At 42.5% G+C, this 17,969-nt stretch overlaps 1 protein-coding gene across 1 annotated transcript; it reads left to right on the top strand.

Moving 5' to 3' along the window:
* The first annotated feature begins 2,032 nt into the window (after nt 1–2,032).
* On the top strand, nt 2,033–16,295 carry LOC119458455 (uncharacterized). Its single transcript, XM_037720295.2, has 4 exons — nt 2,033–2,437; nt 5,470–5,541; nt 7,154–7,219; nt 16,154–16,295. Exons 1-4 carry the CDS (start codon nt 2,237–2,239, stop codon nt 16,235–16,237), a joined length of 423 nt encoding a protein of 140 aa, XP_037576223.1. The 5' UTR covers nt 2,033–2,236; the 3' UTR covers nt 16,238–16,295.
* The last annotated feature ends 1,674 nt before the right edge of the window (nt 16,296–17,969 follow it).

Genomic DNA, 17,969 nt, shown 5'->3' with positions numbered 1-17,969 from the left:
AAGGATGATGATGATGATAATATGATATTGATATGATGTGTTTTGATGTTGGACGCGTGAACAAACACCGTAGGTCTCCTTATCTTGTTTTGTACTCGTTTGTGTAAAAGCTTGTATAGTTAGCTTGAACACCCGGTACAGAAAGATAAGAATAGCCGTGAGCATGTTTTTGTCGCAAGAAATTAAGTATTCGTAAGTAAAAATTATGTTTGCGTAATTAACTTATACAAAATGCCTGTCGTAAATGCGGTTAATTTTCCAAATATATACTGATGTATTGCTTGTGCAGTAAATATCCAAGAAAATGGCAGTAATCAAGCTTTCACAGGCATTTTGCATTTTCTTTATCTATGCCTGTTGAAAAAGAAAGTGGCACCATCTGAAAAGAAAATCGGCAAAGTGAATGACAGATACAGCCTGAGTTGTTAAACTGCCTTTGTTAACAGTTTGTTTGCTCCGTTGATGAAAAATATGGCCCTACAGTGCAGTCCTAAGTATGAGAATTTCTATGTGCATTAATAAACAGTGATCCTTAACGCGTGTCACGGCTGCCGCAATGATTCTCAGATAGATCTCAGAGAGCACGATGTTGCTGTAGCGGAGGTCACCGAAGAATTTAAGGACAACCTCGGGGTCTAATGATTAACGGGAAAACATCACAGAAAACATTTAGGATCGTTACATTAGATATGCTGATTTGACAATGATCTATGTGATTCATGGAAAAGTTCGCAGCTTTTTACTCCGTATACAAATTAGATGCCTAAAGTCGCAGACGTCTTTCGGAAAAAAAAATAGTCGCCCTTTTGCGGTAGCAACGGACAAGTAAACAATAAACAGAAGCCTAAATGAAGGGTTTATGCTAGAGCTTCATCCGCTGAATGAGCAATGTATTTGAGAGGCTGTGAATAATTGCACTTCGCCTATGACCTCGCAATATATGCGAAGGAACCCTATGTTAGAATTAATTGATAGTGATACCGAATGTTGATGCTTAAATATCCTATTGTCTAGTTAACAGGTTGCTTAGACCGAATCTCCTTAATATAATTTATAAATCAAGATAACCAGACAACCACGTCTTGAAGGCCAGATTCACTTCCCTCGGGTTGAACCGGCTAGCCTTTTTGACGGATATTTGCTTGTGCTTGTTGTTTTGGCAAAAAACAACCACGGCAGTACGTCACCATTTTTGCAAAGAAAGACTGCGCTGCAGCAGGTGTTCGCAAGGAACACATAAGCTGAGCGCCGTGTTTGTGCTTCTTTTTTTAAGGTGCCCCTATCGATTGCAGTGGCGATTCAAAAGATGAAGCAGTTCGCAATGGTGTAAGTGCGGCTGTGAAAGTCACAATACAACATTTTCGGTGTGGCTAAATACTCACTTCAAAATGCTGATTTGTCACCAGCATTTTATGTGTTGGTAATGTGTGCCCGCCAAGATGAGCAGTTTCCAACCTCGAGCCTTCTTAAAGGTGATTGTGATTAAACGAAAAAAGAAAACATATTGAGCCATCACAAATCTCTGATTCCGGTTAACAAGCATCCAAAGCAGAGAAGTGTAGATTAGGTCTTTTTTTGTTTGCGACCAGATTTTTGCTTTTGTCGAACCCTTCATTAGTAAGCGGGATAGCGAACCCAAAAAAACATGGATGACACCGCGATGTGAATGAACGTAAGTTTACCAAAACTAATAATGCTTTTGCACTGCACTGCAAAGAAAAAAAAAGAAAACCTCATGTGCAGTTGGGTCCAATGGTCAACGACGTTCTCGATGACGTTCTAATGACGTTTTCAACGCTTTGTACTAATATTCAAACGAATGCGATAGTGTTGCTTAACACAAAGAACCCGGTCGTTTGCTAGAGGTATAGCATACGTGAAGCTCAGGTGTTACCCTCTTCCATCGCTACAGTTCGTAGGTTGCGCATGCCTCCTGAGGCTACAGATGCTGCCCAATTGTTTCCAACGATTGTGCATTATACAATACTGTGACCACAGCATGAGAAACGATTAAAGTTCAGCCATAGTGTACTGGAAAACATTTTCTCGAACATATACTGTAAAGTAGACTGTCAGAGGAGCAGTGCGAAAGCTTTCAAAGCCCCATTATTCGTCGAACAAAGTTCATTCCATCTACGCAAGACCAAAAAATAATAAACCCCTTTAGCACGGCACATGCTCCCTAACTGAGCACGTGGCCCCTCAGTAGGTGAACTCCTCTGCTCCATAGCGAAACATGAAGGTGTTATTGACATGCGTCCTGGTGATTTTAGCAGTGACTGAGGGCTTTTCTTCCATAGATAATGCCGGCTGGAGAATTCACGATCCCTTCAGTAATCCTAGGTACATGCAGCTTGCGCATTTCGCTTTGACTCGTCAGCCTAATGCAGGCGGCATTCCTGGTGTTGCAGTTCGACTACATCAAGTAGCGACAAAGGTAAGTTTCAATTGTATGGTGCGATTCCTATCCCTGGAACTTTCGTGATTAACATGTTGGTTTGATTAAATCGACGTATGTTCAGGCGAATATTTTACGAGCCCAGTCATCCTAACGAAATACAGAACATTGCAATTTCTACACGCGTCTAAGTATACGGATTGTTCCTTACATCATTTACTAATCTATAAAACACTAACTTGGAACGCTAACGTGGCATATATCTATAAATAAGCTTTAGGTAATATGATGGCGGCTTATTGCTGACGCACGCTCTATAGCCCATACATGAAACTTCGAACAAAGAGCATGACGTCAAGAGCAACAATGATGTGGCTTAAGAGTGATTGCGAAATCTTGACCACTCCGCATGAGACTTGACGTCTTCAGCATAAAAAAGGTTTTTTTAACGTTTTTAGCTATCTGAGTACTGTAAGAGACAAATTTATTAACGGCAACTGCAGGATATGCACATTCTAATTACAAAACGGCACCTCAGAAGAGCCGCCTACTTGAGGATTCCGAATCGTTTATTGCGAAGCTCAATGGCCGTTACAAAGTGACTGTGCAGTGGCAATGAGATCGCATCGACTCCTTGAAGGACAACCGCAGCGAACCATTGCGATGGCTGAATTCTTCATTGCAATTGTTTTTCATGAAACCGGACTTGCTGCAGAGATATGATAAGAAAATTAGGCAATATATTTATCGTGGGCATGCGGAAGTTGTTCCTGAGAATAAGAGGCGGAGGCAGCTTATCATTGTACACTGCATACATATCTATCAAAAAGCATTGTCGAACGACAGATAATGGAGTTGCTTTTGACGCCTCCTCTTCTATTTCCGGCTTTCCTTTTCTACAAGAGTGAAATGTACCTGATACTGAAATAAAATTCTTGATTGAACGATACAAATGAGTGGCTTGCACAAACTCGTCAACCTAAACCACAAAGTTTGATAGATTTAACTCAGATTTCATTGCTGTACTATAGATGAAACTGCTTATGTTCGAAATATTTTACCGCAGGTCGGATTTCTAGAAAAGGGCCGCAATGTCTTCCTTTTATTCAGGTACTCGAATGTGGGAACTAGATTTCAGTCTGATCAAATGGACGAGTGGCGCATAGTCCGTGCCCCATTTTGACTAACTCAAGTCAATTGTGGCTGTCAGCAACCATTCAATGTCATCTGGATAAAACCGTGGCAGACGACAAGATGATCGCAGATCAGTTCCAATTACTGTTCTCTGTAGACGGTTTGCGTGCTGGCTCTGACTGCAAAGAAGAGGCCTTGTAGCATGTGCGAACGAGCTAACACAAATATGGCTGACACTAGCATTACGCGGAAGATATATTGGATGACATTTGTTTCCCTGCAAATAAGTTTTATTGACACAGAAATCTCAAATACCTCTCCTAAACCAGGATGCAATACTGCCGCCTTAAAACTAGAAAACATGAAGCGAAGATAACACCTCACAGGTGTATTTAAATCCTGCGCTTCGTGCTGTGAATGAGCACGAAGCAGAGAATTGAAATTCACGACGCGCTCAGATAATTCACGACGAGCCAGATGCCTATTATAAAATTTCTGCTCGCTGAAAAACACCAAATTACCCCTCAGATAACGACTGAAATATTCTTTCACGGATTTTATTATTAATGCTGCTCACAGCAAACTTGTAAACAGTCGTGTACAAAATGTATTAGCCTTTTAGGGAAAGATTCTGGATCCTGAAGGCACTACAACATGCGAAGAACAGGATAATCGGTTGGACAGTAAGCCGAAGGTAAACAGCATCACCTCATTCAGCTGTGACTGCGCCAGTTCGCACTGACAAGCTTCGAGAATCAAGCGCTTTATGTCATTGGCCTAGACTTCGCTGGACCATTATTAGTTACTCATGGCAAATCAACATTACGCATTTTATTGATAACCTGCGCAGAACCACGAGCTGTTCATCCTAAACAAATTCGCAATTTGACAACTGACTAGTTTAGGCGACCCCTCAAGTAGTCTATAGAAGAAAGAGGAGTGTCCAGCATCCTCTATGCAGACAAAAGCCATACGTTCAAGCTCATCATCCAAGACATTAAGCTAACGCAAGTACTGTGGTGTTTACATGAACAAAGGAAACTGTTCTGCTCAGCATAGCTTCACCTGTAGGTTTAACGATGAAGGAGCACTGTGGCGTTTTGGGGGCACCTCACGGTCTGCATAAAAGAACAGTTCCGAAGAACTTTAGGAAAAGCTTTTGTACCTTCACAGCAAGTCGACAAAGTACTGCGTGAAACCAAAGGCGATAATAACTCCAAGCCGCTCACCTTCGTTGATAGCACCAGCATCAGATATGCAGCAAGGGGCAATAATTGCTTAACGCTTACCAGCTTCTAAGTCAGCAGAAGGCTTACTGCGTTGTCCACCAGTAAAGTCAAGACTCCTACTTCCTCTTGCATTGGGATCAACCAGAAATGGTACTACACACCGACTTTACGGAATGCACTTGGGCAAGATGAGAAAACATTTGTTCTCCAGCTTGCATCGTTTCATCGCGTCACATGTAGAAAAACTGTACACTAGAAACGTGGGGACGTTGTGCTGGTCGAAGGCAATACCAATTCAAGAGTACTTTAGAGAAAACCAGTTGCCGGCAAAGTGTACTCTGGACCGCACAACATAGTTCGTATCTGCAAGTTCGATTACGTGACAAATGTTCGTCACCTCCAGTGCAGAAAATCATCCCTCTGGAAGTCATCAAGTGCTCAGGGGAAGTTTCAATGGAAAGGAAACAAGAGGCGCCTAAGGCGTGTCTCGAGAAGCAATTAAGAGAAAGAAAGCTTCCCAATTGTGGCAGCAGGGTTTTCCTGGCTACAGTCTTCTTTATATAAAAACGCAGCACACTTGTGTAAAATGAATTTTGTGATTTCTAACACAAAGCCTTCATTTGACCAAATTAATTAACTAATAACACCAAATAATAAGCTTCTCAATTATGTAGCGTACATATACAAGGAATACGCTTTTTTTTTCAGGGGACCGCCCAGACAGGCTTAAGCTATCTTCTCAGTTTCGACCTTGTGCCGCTAACCTGCTCATCACACCAGGTAAATCCACTCATTTCAACAAAAATCTCAAGCTTCTGCTTTAGTATCCGCACCTCACAGCTAAAGTATTGACGGGAGTATCAATGTTTTGTATACAATGGCGATAAATACTGTATGTGCTATAAATTAAATAATTCACTATTAAAGTGAGATTTTTAGCTTGCTGGTTAAGCTTATTATGGCAGGAATAGCGCTAATGACATGAACAGAGGTGAAGATACATAGACAGCGCAATGCAACGCAGAAATGCAGCGTGTCGTTATCCTTGTGTACTCACCTGTGTGCTTCGCGCTCTTCCCGGCGTATTATTTCACACTTCAAGTATTCTATGGGTCCAGTGTTGACAAATTGTGCCTTCTTGTGGACAAATAAAAACACACTTCCCATGACTGTGGTTGTATTTATCAATAAAAAATAACACCTCCGCGTGCGAGTGTCATCATCGGTCGATGTTTAGGCGATTGTACAGAACAAGGCCTCTCTCAAGTATCTTTCACCTCACCCTCCCACAACCGCATAACTCGGATCCTTCGAAGCAATTAGATGTCTGATAGTTTTCATATTAATATCTATCTTTAATTTTCCCATCCTTGAATATTTAAGCCGCAATCTTCACACTCGCTAGGCTAAAGCTCATCGTTTTTAAGAACCCACGCCTACTTATATTGCCCATTGCATGCCTAGCCCTACTCCACTTCTCTCGCTTGATCACAACTAGACTATGAGCCGCCTATCATACGTTATCGGCCGAAGTCCCCTATTTCGAAGACATGCCTGTCACTTTAGACTCAACTGAACGTTCCTCAATGCATAACTTTCTTTCAAAACTCTTTGCCACCCTGCAATGTCGTACGACAAAGGTGTGTCGTATCACAATACATTGTTTATATGTTGTTCTAAAATGTCATGTTATGCCATGCAAGGATTCGGAAAGTCTTTCAAATGTATCATGGTGTTTTTATTTGTCAAGCTGTGGGTTTCCCGATATTACGACTGCTTTGATAGATATATTGTACAAAAATATGAAACACTTTTGTTCCTGTGTTCAAGTTTCATGTGGTCGCTAATTCGCAATGCACAATACAATTCAAATTTGGAAGAAGAGTCCAATATTTGCTTTTCTGGAACTGCCTAGTGTCTGATATATGACATGCAAGTTGCTGATACAATTTTCGCTCATTCTTCAAATTACAATTCTGCAATGTTCTCACAAGAACAATGCAGTTGATATTCCCTTTGTAACTAACATATATATGTAGCAGCTATATCCTGTAATATTACCAAGGATGCTCAAGACCTGTTTGTATTTTATTACACATATCTTGCCACGTCAATATGTGGTCTTCTTACTGCTTTCTACTGTTTCCCGTGTGTTTTAGTGCTTCCTTAATCTTCAATGCGTGTCACTTACTCTCTACTGTAGTCCTGCTGTTCCCCTTTTAAGCTAATTAGGCCTTATTAGCAAGGCACAATGTATTATCTGTGTGGTGGCATTTCGCTTATTTAATGACCTTTTCGTGGTTGGTAGAGCTTGGCCGTTTTGTGTCATTGTACGTCACACTGACGTCATTTGCAATTATTATTAACTTGTATCAACTTCGGCATTTTACAGGTACCCACTTATGGGAATGGCACGAAAGCTTCAAGCTACACTTCGGTCTTTTGCATCATGGGAGAGGTAGGGAGTGCTTTCTGAAGAAGCCATGTTTTTCTTCCCCTAATATGTTACCCAGATGAGTTGTTGAACACTTAAGTTTAGAGTAAGCACATTGACATAGCTAGGTAGTCTAGGCACTCCATGTGTTCTTCAATTGGGCGGCAGCATTTGTATATTTTCTTTCGCAGTGCATGAGCGATATAACAAGAGCACTTGTATTTCAGTGAATATTTTTTGTGTGTTTCAAGAATATATTCAGGCTCTACTTTAAGAGGACGCCTCACCTCGGTCGCTCGTACATAAATTTATGAGTGGAGAAATGGTTTCTTCTCGCCAGTCACTGCACCAATCTTGATGAGTCTTTATGGCATTAACTAGAGTAACGTAAAAACAAATGACTATAGCAAATGTCTTTCTTACTCGGGCGGGAAATCTTAAATAAAAATGTGTTTTTTGTGAACTTTGTTTTAAAAAGCCTCGCAATCAAATTTACAAGCCTAACTGGGAAATAGAAAACTACATCACGAAGCTTTTAACTGCGCCTAATGATACACGTAAGCTGACAAAAAAGCTCTTATATGCACCGCTAAGAAATATGCAAGTTATTTGTACATACAACTTTCTGAGAAGCGTGTTAAGCATTGTAGCAAGTTCAAATGAGCTGTAAACTCATACATGCAATTCAACTGTTAGGAGTACACAGAATTGCGCCGGCCTGTTTCCGTGCCTACTTAGAAAATTGTCAACTTCAAGTTTCCAGCTTTCTTTAAATTAAGCAATATATCAACTTATTTAAAAAAGATTGCAGGCCTAACTATAAAATTATACTTTCTAGAGTCCGTAGAATTCAGGTTCTTTCTCAAGTGCTAACAAAATTCAGTCAAATCGGCCCAGAGGTTGTCTCATGAAAGAATGTCTCTGTTTTACATGTGTTCGAATATCGAATTCGGAGTTGGAATACAGAATTCAGAGCCTACGAATCTCTGTTCTGGTTTCATCAAAAAATATATTATCTCTAATTAATTTTTTATATATTTATACTGCTATGCTGCGATGCAGAGCATGCCGGAGAAAAAAATTACGTTGTTTGGCGGTCAACTCGCAATATATAATAAAGAAAAGTACATTGTATGGCGAAGCTTTATGACGTGTATAACATATTACCCTCGGCCGCAGGAGCTATTTTCAAAGAAGCAGCGTATCTAGCCCGTATGACGAACGCGGCAGCTGCTTTGCACCGTGCATTGAACAAACCGAAAAGCTGGAGTGAAAAACTTGTACGTTGCGCATGGGCCGTCACAGCTGGTCGGAGAACAGTTCGCGAAGTGCGCTGGCTGAAACTTCTGCCATAGCTTCGAGAATACGAGGGAGCATTTGAATTGTCACCCCGCAAAAAAAAAAAGCTTCTGCTTCTGGAACACTACGAGACTTAGTTCGAATGCTGGTGAATTGTTTCGCGTAGCATGGTCGGTCAAGAACTAAAGAATATCGGTTAGCCTACCGTGTTAGCACATCGGGTTGTTAGCCCACCAGCATTGCGCATTGTATATTAATGATCGAGAAAAGAAAAGCCTATACTAACCAATAGTTTGCTGGTTGGGAACAATGGTAACTCCATCTCGGCATCTCTCTTTTGTGCAAGCAGACGTATTTGTAAAGATAAAAAAATAATAAACTATCGCAACAAGAGGTCACCTTTTCAATGCATAGGCTACGTGTTTATGACTTTGTTGTTATCCCACCGCCAATCAATTCAAGGCCACACCTTCCCTGATATCTTTCTTCGGCTTTATTGTAATGTTCAATGAGACTCGCGAAGTTTGAATAAAGCACCTACTTTGTTGTTTCTCTACTAAGTCTGAAGTTGTTGCTTACACGCCCCGTTCTCACTCACGATTATCCAACGTAGGCCACTTTTCTCGTTCTTCTTGCAGCCCTAGAGCGATATGTGGCAGCGTTTCTTGTTATTCATTCTGTGCTTGCGCGTTCAACAGTAATTCGCAGCATTACTCGTAAATTTGTATATTTTTTTCGCTAGAAATTGGGCGCACTGTATAATTAATGTTTTAGAAATGCACCAAAACAAGCAAACCGTTAAAGACGGCATCTCGTAACTAAAAAAACAATTATTCAAATAACCGATTTCTAGGGAGCATGAAGTAGCAGAGAGATAAGCATAAAATCGCCAATCTTGGCCTATGCCGTCGAATCGCGTAATAATGAAACCGCATCGGCCACCAGAACACCTTCGATCTATCTAATAATCGTTATAAGCGCACACACAGATATTAGCGAAAAAAATATCGGCGAAACTTCTAAGCAAAAGAAACGCCGGCGGGGTGCTTTCTACTAGCCAGCAAAAGGCTTCCTGCGGATTTTCCTCGGGCAGTCGGCATAATGCAGAGCAAGTATTAGGCACGGCGAGCAAGATAAATGCTTCATTTACCCGCGCATAACCCGCATCTTTGTATGACCCGATTATAACACTTCTAAATATAAAAAACACGCCTCTATAACCAGCAGGTTTTAAATAACAGTTTTGTGGACGCAGAACTCTTGCACGTCGTACTTTTGGCATTAGGCTTTGTTCCCAACCTCTTGGGCGACACTGATAGTATTCTGCTACGCTGTTAAGGACTGCTGTCGAGACCAGCTCTCGTGATCTGAGCTCTGGTTCGTCGGCGCCACGCGCGCTATTCGCCAACTGCTATTAATCCAACGAAAACGCAAAATGACGGTCCCAAAAGAGTAGGAGAATGGGCCGCCATGAACGAGAAGAGAAGGAGCGTCAACATGCAAAGAGAGAGAGAGAGAGGAGTGGGCGGTGAAAGATATAACAAGGCTTTAGAGGATGGAGAACTTTGATTTAAGGCGTCGCTTCACTTCAACGCAGCGTACGTTGCCGTGAAGCCACACCACAAGGCGGAATTTTCATTTAATTTGCACCATAAAAACTAATTAAAACGGGGTTTTACGTGCAAAAATACAATTTCATTATAAGCGAAGCCATAGTGGGGGACACTAAATAAATTGGACCACCTGCGGTTCTTCAAAGTTGACCTAAATAACAGTACACGGGTGTCTTTCGCATTTCGCCCCGATCGAAATGCGGCCGCCGTGGCCGGGATTCGATCCCGCTACATCGTAGTTAGCAGCCCAACACCATAGCCACAAGGCAATCACGGCGGGTAATTTCCATATAATTTGCACCTTAAAAATCAACGTAATTCCGGGGTTTGACGTGTCAAAACTACGATCTGATAATGAAGCACGCTACGATCAACTATACAATCTAATTATTGGGGGACTCCGGAATAATTTCGAACAAATGGGGTTCCTTAACAAGCACCCAATGCGCGGTACAGGGCCGGCTTTGTATATTGCCTCAATTGAAATGCGGCCGCCGCAGCCATGACTTGATCGCGCGACCTGGTGCTTAGCAGCGAAGCGCCAAAGCCACAAAGCAACCATGGCGGGTCAGTCACTTGTACTTTATTTTTACCGTGAAATTATTAGAATTTTTGGTGCAGCTTACACGCGCTTACACACGCTACATACGAGCGCTTTGCGTTGCCGCGAATACGATACCCGGCGATTGGTGTAATCACGCGGGCCCGGCAGGTTACTTTGCCGACTGTGGTCCGAGCAGCGAAGCTGCGGGCCAAACACGCACGCACGCCTAGTGTGAGTCATTCCATGTTAATATTGCTGAGTTTAACTAGTCTTTTCGCACACGGAGGGGTCCGCACGTGGAATCTGTACTCCGCTACTACGGCCTTCAGTCTATCCGGTGCGTTTGACTTCATGCTCCACAGCCGGTAATGTCTACGAGCACGCGTGCACCCGATTGCACATATTGTGGCAGTGCCCATATTGACGGCGGGCTTGCTACGACGGTTTGTGAACAACCACTCTACCTGTCGAACTGCTTTGACAGCTATAGGCCTAGCCAGTGCCCGTTTCGTCGAGAGTCGAAAACCAAACTAGCGGTTTCATGCCCGCCGAGATGCCGGCAGCATTGCTCATGGTCGTCGTATTTGAGGCTGCGCGTGTTTAATATTATTCGTTTGATACATTGATACTATTGAATAATATTATTCTAACGCTACGGGTAGGTGGCGGTGTCACAGTGAAGCCCGATTAATGCACAAACCTGACAAATAGGTCGGCGTCATTTTGATATTTTTCGATTTCGTGAAAGCAGTACCACAACTCATTGAAATGAACATGGTCTGCCGAGTTTTATATTTCGTTCGTTATGTGGAGGTATGAACGTAATATATCTAGGGGGGCATATTTTATATAAAAAGAGCATACACTGAGAGGTGAAACTATTTTATTTTGTTTGTGTCATTTAGATAAAAGCAGCGGGATTGAATATATACGAACCCGCCATGGAAAGGGGTCAATATTTCTAAATAACAAGTAATTTGGTACACATTGACGCTGCATGCAAGCTCTTGTTAGTGCAATTGTGCTTGGCTCATGGCAATAAAGGAGCTGCTTTTCTCGAGGAGCTACTGAAGTGACACAAGTGCTTGAGACTTCCTGAAGCTCTGCGCATTGGGGATGAGTTGCAACTAAAACTAACTTTGAAGGCCTCAGTGACGTTGCCGGTCATATGATTATTTGCTTTCGCTCTTCTAAATGTCGGCAGCACCTCCAGACAAAAACAAATTTAAATTATATGATAAATTGTGTGTTTAACTTTCTGAACCTACACATCGTGTAGGTTCAGGACGTTAACGGCGTGGCTGTCAGGGTGTCGAACTGAAAAAAAAAAAAGCTGCCACGCTTCAGGTTCGCGTTCAACGAGCTCGAATTTCGTTCTGATTCAGTTGAGGTTCGGGTAAATCAAAATGTATAGCGCTGTGCCACCCAGTTCACAAGACTGAAACGGTTCGCAAACCGGTTCATCGCAGTTCATTTTATATCACACCATGGCGATATGCTACATAGCACTACCCAGTTGTCCACATAACCCATGTGCAAGTTTCATCAAGAGTAGGCAGAAATTTAGAAATAAATAATACAGATACGGGAGTATCATTACATACATATTAAAACAGATGTAATTAGTTAAAATTACTGCGTCAGCCTAACGTCTGCGTAGCTTCCACACTCCTTACTTGGAGAGCTGCAGAGTAAGTTATTTCATTTTGCTTCAAGTTTTTATTGCAGGACTGGTGGTGATCAAACTGCGGCATGTGAACTATGGTGTCGAAGACAGCGCCAATTCACATTGAGATACACAAATTAGTACTTCAGTCTTCGATTTTGCAACAAAGAAAAAAGCCAGCATTTGACATTTCACTTTGCGTGCTGTTTTTATTGCGATAGCAATTATATGGACACTCAAAGAGGATTTCTGCAATCGGCATCGCCGTCATCGTGAGGTTCCGTATGACGTCAACGGTGATGAAATGGTCGCCGCGTGCCGGACGCTGTATGTGCGATTGAAACGGAGCGAGGGACCCGTGCTTTCACGGGGAGCGAACGCTCGGCGGAGAACAAACTCGCGTTCTGCGCCGTGCTCCCTGAAGGGCTCCATAATTAAGCGTCTCTTTACTCCTTTAAAATCACCATGTATATAGGGCAAACATGACTTCCGTCGCACGGAAGACCGTGGGGGGACGGGAGGGAGCGAGGGGAGGCGACGTTTAGCTGCGGCACCAAATGCATATTTATATAAAAACGTTGCGAGGCGAGAAGGTTGTAAAGAATTCTGAAGCTGCTCAACGAGTTTCCCGTTCTGACCTCGTCGAAAACCCCCGAACCGCCCCCAGAGGCCCTGGCAATATACTCACCCTCGCCGTGCGTGTTCGGTGCGAACGCGGGCAAAACGACGACGGCGTCGACAACAGTTCTGCGCATTGCTGCGTGCTGCTGCATGTCCAAGTTTATACAGCTGATAAAACTACTATCCTTACACCGCATAGCTCGCAAGTAACTTGCTATCACCATTGATGCTTCGCCTTTCGGGCGAAACTGCGACATTTTTTTTAGAGAAGTAGGTGAGGACATTGATGCTTCTGAACTATGAACAAGGGTAGTTTATGCTGAACCATACGTCAAACTTTCTTGCACATCTGCACGTGGCGGGTAATCTTGCGCTGGGTAAGGGCGCACAAAGAAGTCAACAGGCTGCAAATTGTGCTCCGCGAGAAGTTTCTACAACTTACGAGCGTTGTACTCTCCTTTGCTAAGCACCAAATGTGTGTTGAACTAAAGCACGTAAGAAACACACATTTCGCATTAAATTTGCAGCGGCGATTACTGCTCTCTGAAAAGTTGAAGACAATCATTAGCGACGGCTCTACTATCATTACAATAAGTCATGCACCTGAATTCGTTGACATCCCTCCACAATCACATGGTCGTTTCCGTTCACCGTGTTTATCTAATATATCTAGTTTAAGTAACAATTTGACCTAACGGCCGACTCGGGAGTGTCGCCACAAATGTTGATTTCACGAAGCCCCTGAAAACACTTTTCGGCCGTGGAACAAACCTGGCACGGTCAACTTCAGAAGGGCAAGCGTCTCAAGGTAGTCGTACTTACCCCCACATACCCGTCGTCTATCCCCATACTCGCACACGACGCAACTACTGAGTTGTGGAAATCTGCTAGTAGGGCGCGCCCATTAAAGTACTAGTGATCCGAACAATCCTACAAACTATTAGGTGCCCATCATTGCCTTATATCCTTGAATTCTATCGTGCCGAACTGCTAACAGTTACTATTTTTTTCGTTTAAGGCACGTTCCAAAAATTTGTTCGGATTCGGGTTCTGTTCCGACCTAAATTGCGGTTCGGGTACGGTTATTGGTTCGGGTTTGGTTCGACACTCTGGTTTTCAGAGACGTTGTAGTGGTGGAAGGTTCCAGACTATTCTGGCAACCTGGTCTTTTTTATTGACACCCGTCCCCAGAGGTCGCATTTCAGCATTTTATTAAGGGACATCTTTTTTCACATACTACTCTGCAATAAAAATATGGATAGAAGGTAAATAAAATATTTACGACAAGCGAAACCAAGGCGCACGACAGTTGTTGCATTTCACTAACATCGGAATGCGGCCGCAGCGACCGGGAATATAAACAGTGCGCTCCTGCTCAGCAACGCAAGGTTTTCTTTGACACATTATTCCATTAATTTTGATTACATATATCTGCCAACTCGTTATACTTGAGTGAAATGGAGAATCAGAATATATAACCTTACAAGAGACTCCCAACCTGATCTCGGTTTAATACCACACACTTTATCTTCATTGAGGTGATAACAACTGCGACACAAAGGCTTTTTTAGAGAATACACAATTGGTACCCACCCAGTGTCTCAAATGTTAGGTGCGTGGTTATAATCAAACTAGTCGACCGTAGCTGCTACTTTAACAAAATAGTACTCACAGAACTTGATGCATCGTCACCAATCAAATGTAATCTTTACGTTTTATGAACTAGAAAAAAAGCAGCAGAAAGGGAAGTTGTGTGCCTGCATTTTCACGACGTGCGTTCCAGATGTGTAGAAATGTTAGATGATTAGATACTTGAATGTTTTCTTATGGACAATTATTACCACAGAAGCACTCATATGAAAATTATACAATAGACAAATTGGAAAGGTAATTATACAAAGTAAAACAGGTAACATTGTAAAGAAAGCAGTCATGCGAGTGGTCCCAATGGAAGATTGGAAGTGCGTCATCCAAGGAACTCAATAACGATTTCGACAAATGAAAGAAGAAAGGAAGTTGACACGGCTAATTTTACAGGGCAATTGATTCCGGCCGATTTCAGAGAGAAATCTGAAACTGAACATCCGAAGAACGTCTTTAGTAGATGCCCATCCATGAGCTACGTGACTGTCTGCTCGCAACTTGACAATGTCGTTGCCTCGGATACTCGCCCGATAATGAGGCACAAACAGTTACGACACTCATGGATAGGTGTCCTCGGTGGACATGACAGTGACTCTCAGCGGCTGTTTGGCCTTAAATTTCTGTGTGGGTGAGGATGAAATCATTTTCGATCTAAAAATGAGCAGCGTCATCTTTGTTTATTTCTGGAAACAGCTATGAGCTTCTCTAATGGCGCGGGTCAAGTTTTGCATTGGGAACAATTGCGTGGCTCTTTTGTTAAGAAACTTGAATAATGCAGTTTACATATACTAACTTGTATGAATTACTACACCGTCTCATTTTCAGATTTGTGGCATCTGCGATAATATTTTTAAAATAAAATAATTTCGATATTCCAGCCTCCCCAATATGAAGGCATTTCGAAAGCATTCGCGAAAAACCCGCTGTGTGTAGAATGCACGCTACACGTTGATAAAAAATTTTATTAATTGAGAAGTGCATAAAGAGCATTACCTTATACATAATAGTATAAATACTCGTTCTTTCATATATCCTCGAGGCTGCGCCATATATTGTATAACGTTAGTAAATTGAATCATTATAGCGTACGTGCTTCGCTGATATATGTCGTTGGAGACTCTGAGACGTCGTAGAAGTGGGTGGCGCAGCACATGCTGCAGCGTCTGCGACTTAGATGAGGCGTAGTCTTCTGTCGATCATTTTCAAATCAGCTATAGGAATGCTGACCAGTCTTGTTCGTAAATCTACTAAACATGAGAAATCGTGTCCAAAGTAATGAATAAATAAGAATACGAATAATAATACACGACGGGAGACCTTCGGCAAACAGAGTATGCTCTTTGCAGAAGGTATCGGTAACAGTGCAGAAGGTAACACAAACAGTAATATTCGTAGAACGTATGTTACTTTTTATGTAATGACTTGGAATGAGGAGATCTGATTTCTGGAATTATCCGCAGTTGAGAACTCACAATTACACGTAAAATGTGCGTGCAAAACATAAACGTCTGCTTTTTGTAGTAACTTACCATCCCAGCTAACCATGATCAGTGTCTTTCTTTTCTTTTCAGGCGATGAACTCTTGTTCAGCGCTGGTATACGAGGAGCCATCGGGCAACGCTGTTCACATTCTAGGAATAGATTGCCTTCACTAAATTCGATGTTTATTTCTCTTGGGCAAGCTATTCCCACGCAAATAAATATTTGAAATGTCTCAAATGATGTTGAAACTCAAGATTAAGCATTATCCTCGCAAAACTGAGTAATTCGTAATGTGGGTGAGGTACGTTGTGTCCAGAAACGTGTACAAAGGTCAATATTTAAGAAAAACGTTCTTTCCAGCAGTTACACCTAATCAGAACCTAATCACCGAAGGAGTGCAGCCGCTGAAATAGCTTATATTTGACCATGTAATAGCTCAATAAAAAAACTGTGGCAGAAACAATCGAAGGTGATCATGAATGTCACCAATAGCTCTCTTGTGTAACCAGCTGCTTGTCTTCAATTCATCCGTGAATCCCACAAACCTACTGTACAAATCAGCAGTAACACAAAGTGGCAGTCTCGCTGTCAACCACATTATGAAATCCCACAATGCAATGCCAAGACATAGCATATCTTGTAGTCACAGCATTGCCGTTGATACTCCGTAGCAATTACCACTATCCCAAGTGTCCTGGCTGCAACTTCGTTGCAATGGCTATACATGAAGTGGCCGCGCTCGGCAGCGGAGGTGTCTCTTGCGAATGGGGTGCTCCAATTTGGCCTCCGTACTCTTCACCTTTCACTCCCCTAACGCGCGACGTCGCCCACGAGCGCGCCAACCAACCAATTACAGCAATATCACACACACCACTATCACATACACAGTGCCGAAGTTGCCAGCTCGGGCAGACACCAAGGGGTGGATACTATGTGGCTTATTACCGCTTGGCAAGACAGCTGCAATAACATACATTGTGGCGAAAGTTGATTCTCCTGTCGATTTTATTGCTATTAGCATTGTTCGGCAACTTTACCCAGCTTGCTGTATGTCTATTTTCACACCCAAGTCTTTCCCGCCAACTTGAGACTACAGGTATTTTACGAGTATGTTCAAATGGGTGGGAGCACTGGGCTGCTGCGCTGGTAGAACCGGGTTCAAAACCAGCTGTCGAACCAACTTGGGCCACTGGGTATGTAACTCTGGGTATGTGGTGCGATTCAGTGTGCCTTTCACACAACTTGAGTCACTAGGAATATGCCGGTGGATATGAGCTGCCATGGGTATGTGCTGCGTAGAAAAACTCGGAAACCACAATCGCCGATCTATGATGCGCTAGCTTTCTGCTTTTATTACGGCCTTCATATCACCCCACAAAGCGGGAAGTTTAATACGTATCTAAAGCCACACCAAACTCTACTTCTACGGCAAAACAGCACTCCAACCCTTCTCTGCTATATTTATTTTACCTTCTGTTTTTGTTTTCGTGTGCAGAAAATTTTAACGTAATCTGAAAATTTTGTCATGTGGGCATTTGTGCGTATCGAAAATGTACACCCGGTGACTGATGGCTGTCGTAGTGTTTTGAGAAGACTGAACGCGGCGTTGCTTAAAGAAGCCTGCTACAACATATGGCGTATTCTGCGTGCTTCCTTCCAGTTCCCCTGATTTTCTCTGTTCGCTGTTTGTTTTAAGAGAAACTGACTTGGAGGTATTACGTTTACCAATCAAAGCTCGCCTCTCCCCTAAACAATATTGCCTAATAAAAGATTTCCAACATCGTACATCTTCAAATTTCGTACATATTAGTATAATGAAGGAAGTATAACTATGATTATCAATACTGCGTATTCAGGTGCCAACATGTACGCCGCATTAAAACCGAGTATTTAAAGGGATACGGA

The sequence above is a fragment of the Dermacentor silvarum genome, chromosome 7 (genome assembly GCF_013339745.2).
Source record: "Dermacentor silvarum isolate Dsil-2018 chromosome 7, BIME_Dsil_1.4, whole genome shotgun sequence".
Lineage (NCBI taxonomy): Eukaryota > Metazoa > Arthropoda > Arachnida > Ixodida > Ixodidae > Dermacentor > Dermacentor silvarum.
Note: the sequence above shows the minus strand (reverse complement) of the source record. Positions and strands in the feature narration are given on the sequence as shown.

Coding starts and splice junctions, on each gene's coding strand:
- LOC119458455 (XM_037720295.2), top strand. CDS start 2,237: ATGAAGGTGTTATTGACATGCGTCCTGGTGATTTTAGCAGTGACTGAG. Junction 2,438..5,469: donor TACATCAAGTAGCGACAAAG/GTAAGTTTCAAT, acceptor TTTTTTTTTCAG/GGGACCGCCCAGACAGGCTT. Junction 5,542..7,153: donor TAACCTGCTCATCACACCAG/GTAAATCCACTC, acceptor GGCATTTTACAG/GTACCCACTTATGGGAATGG.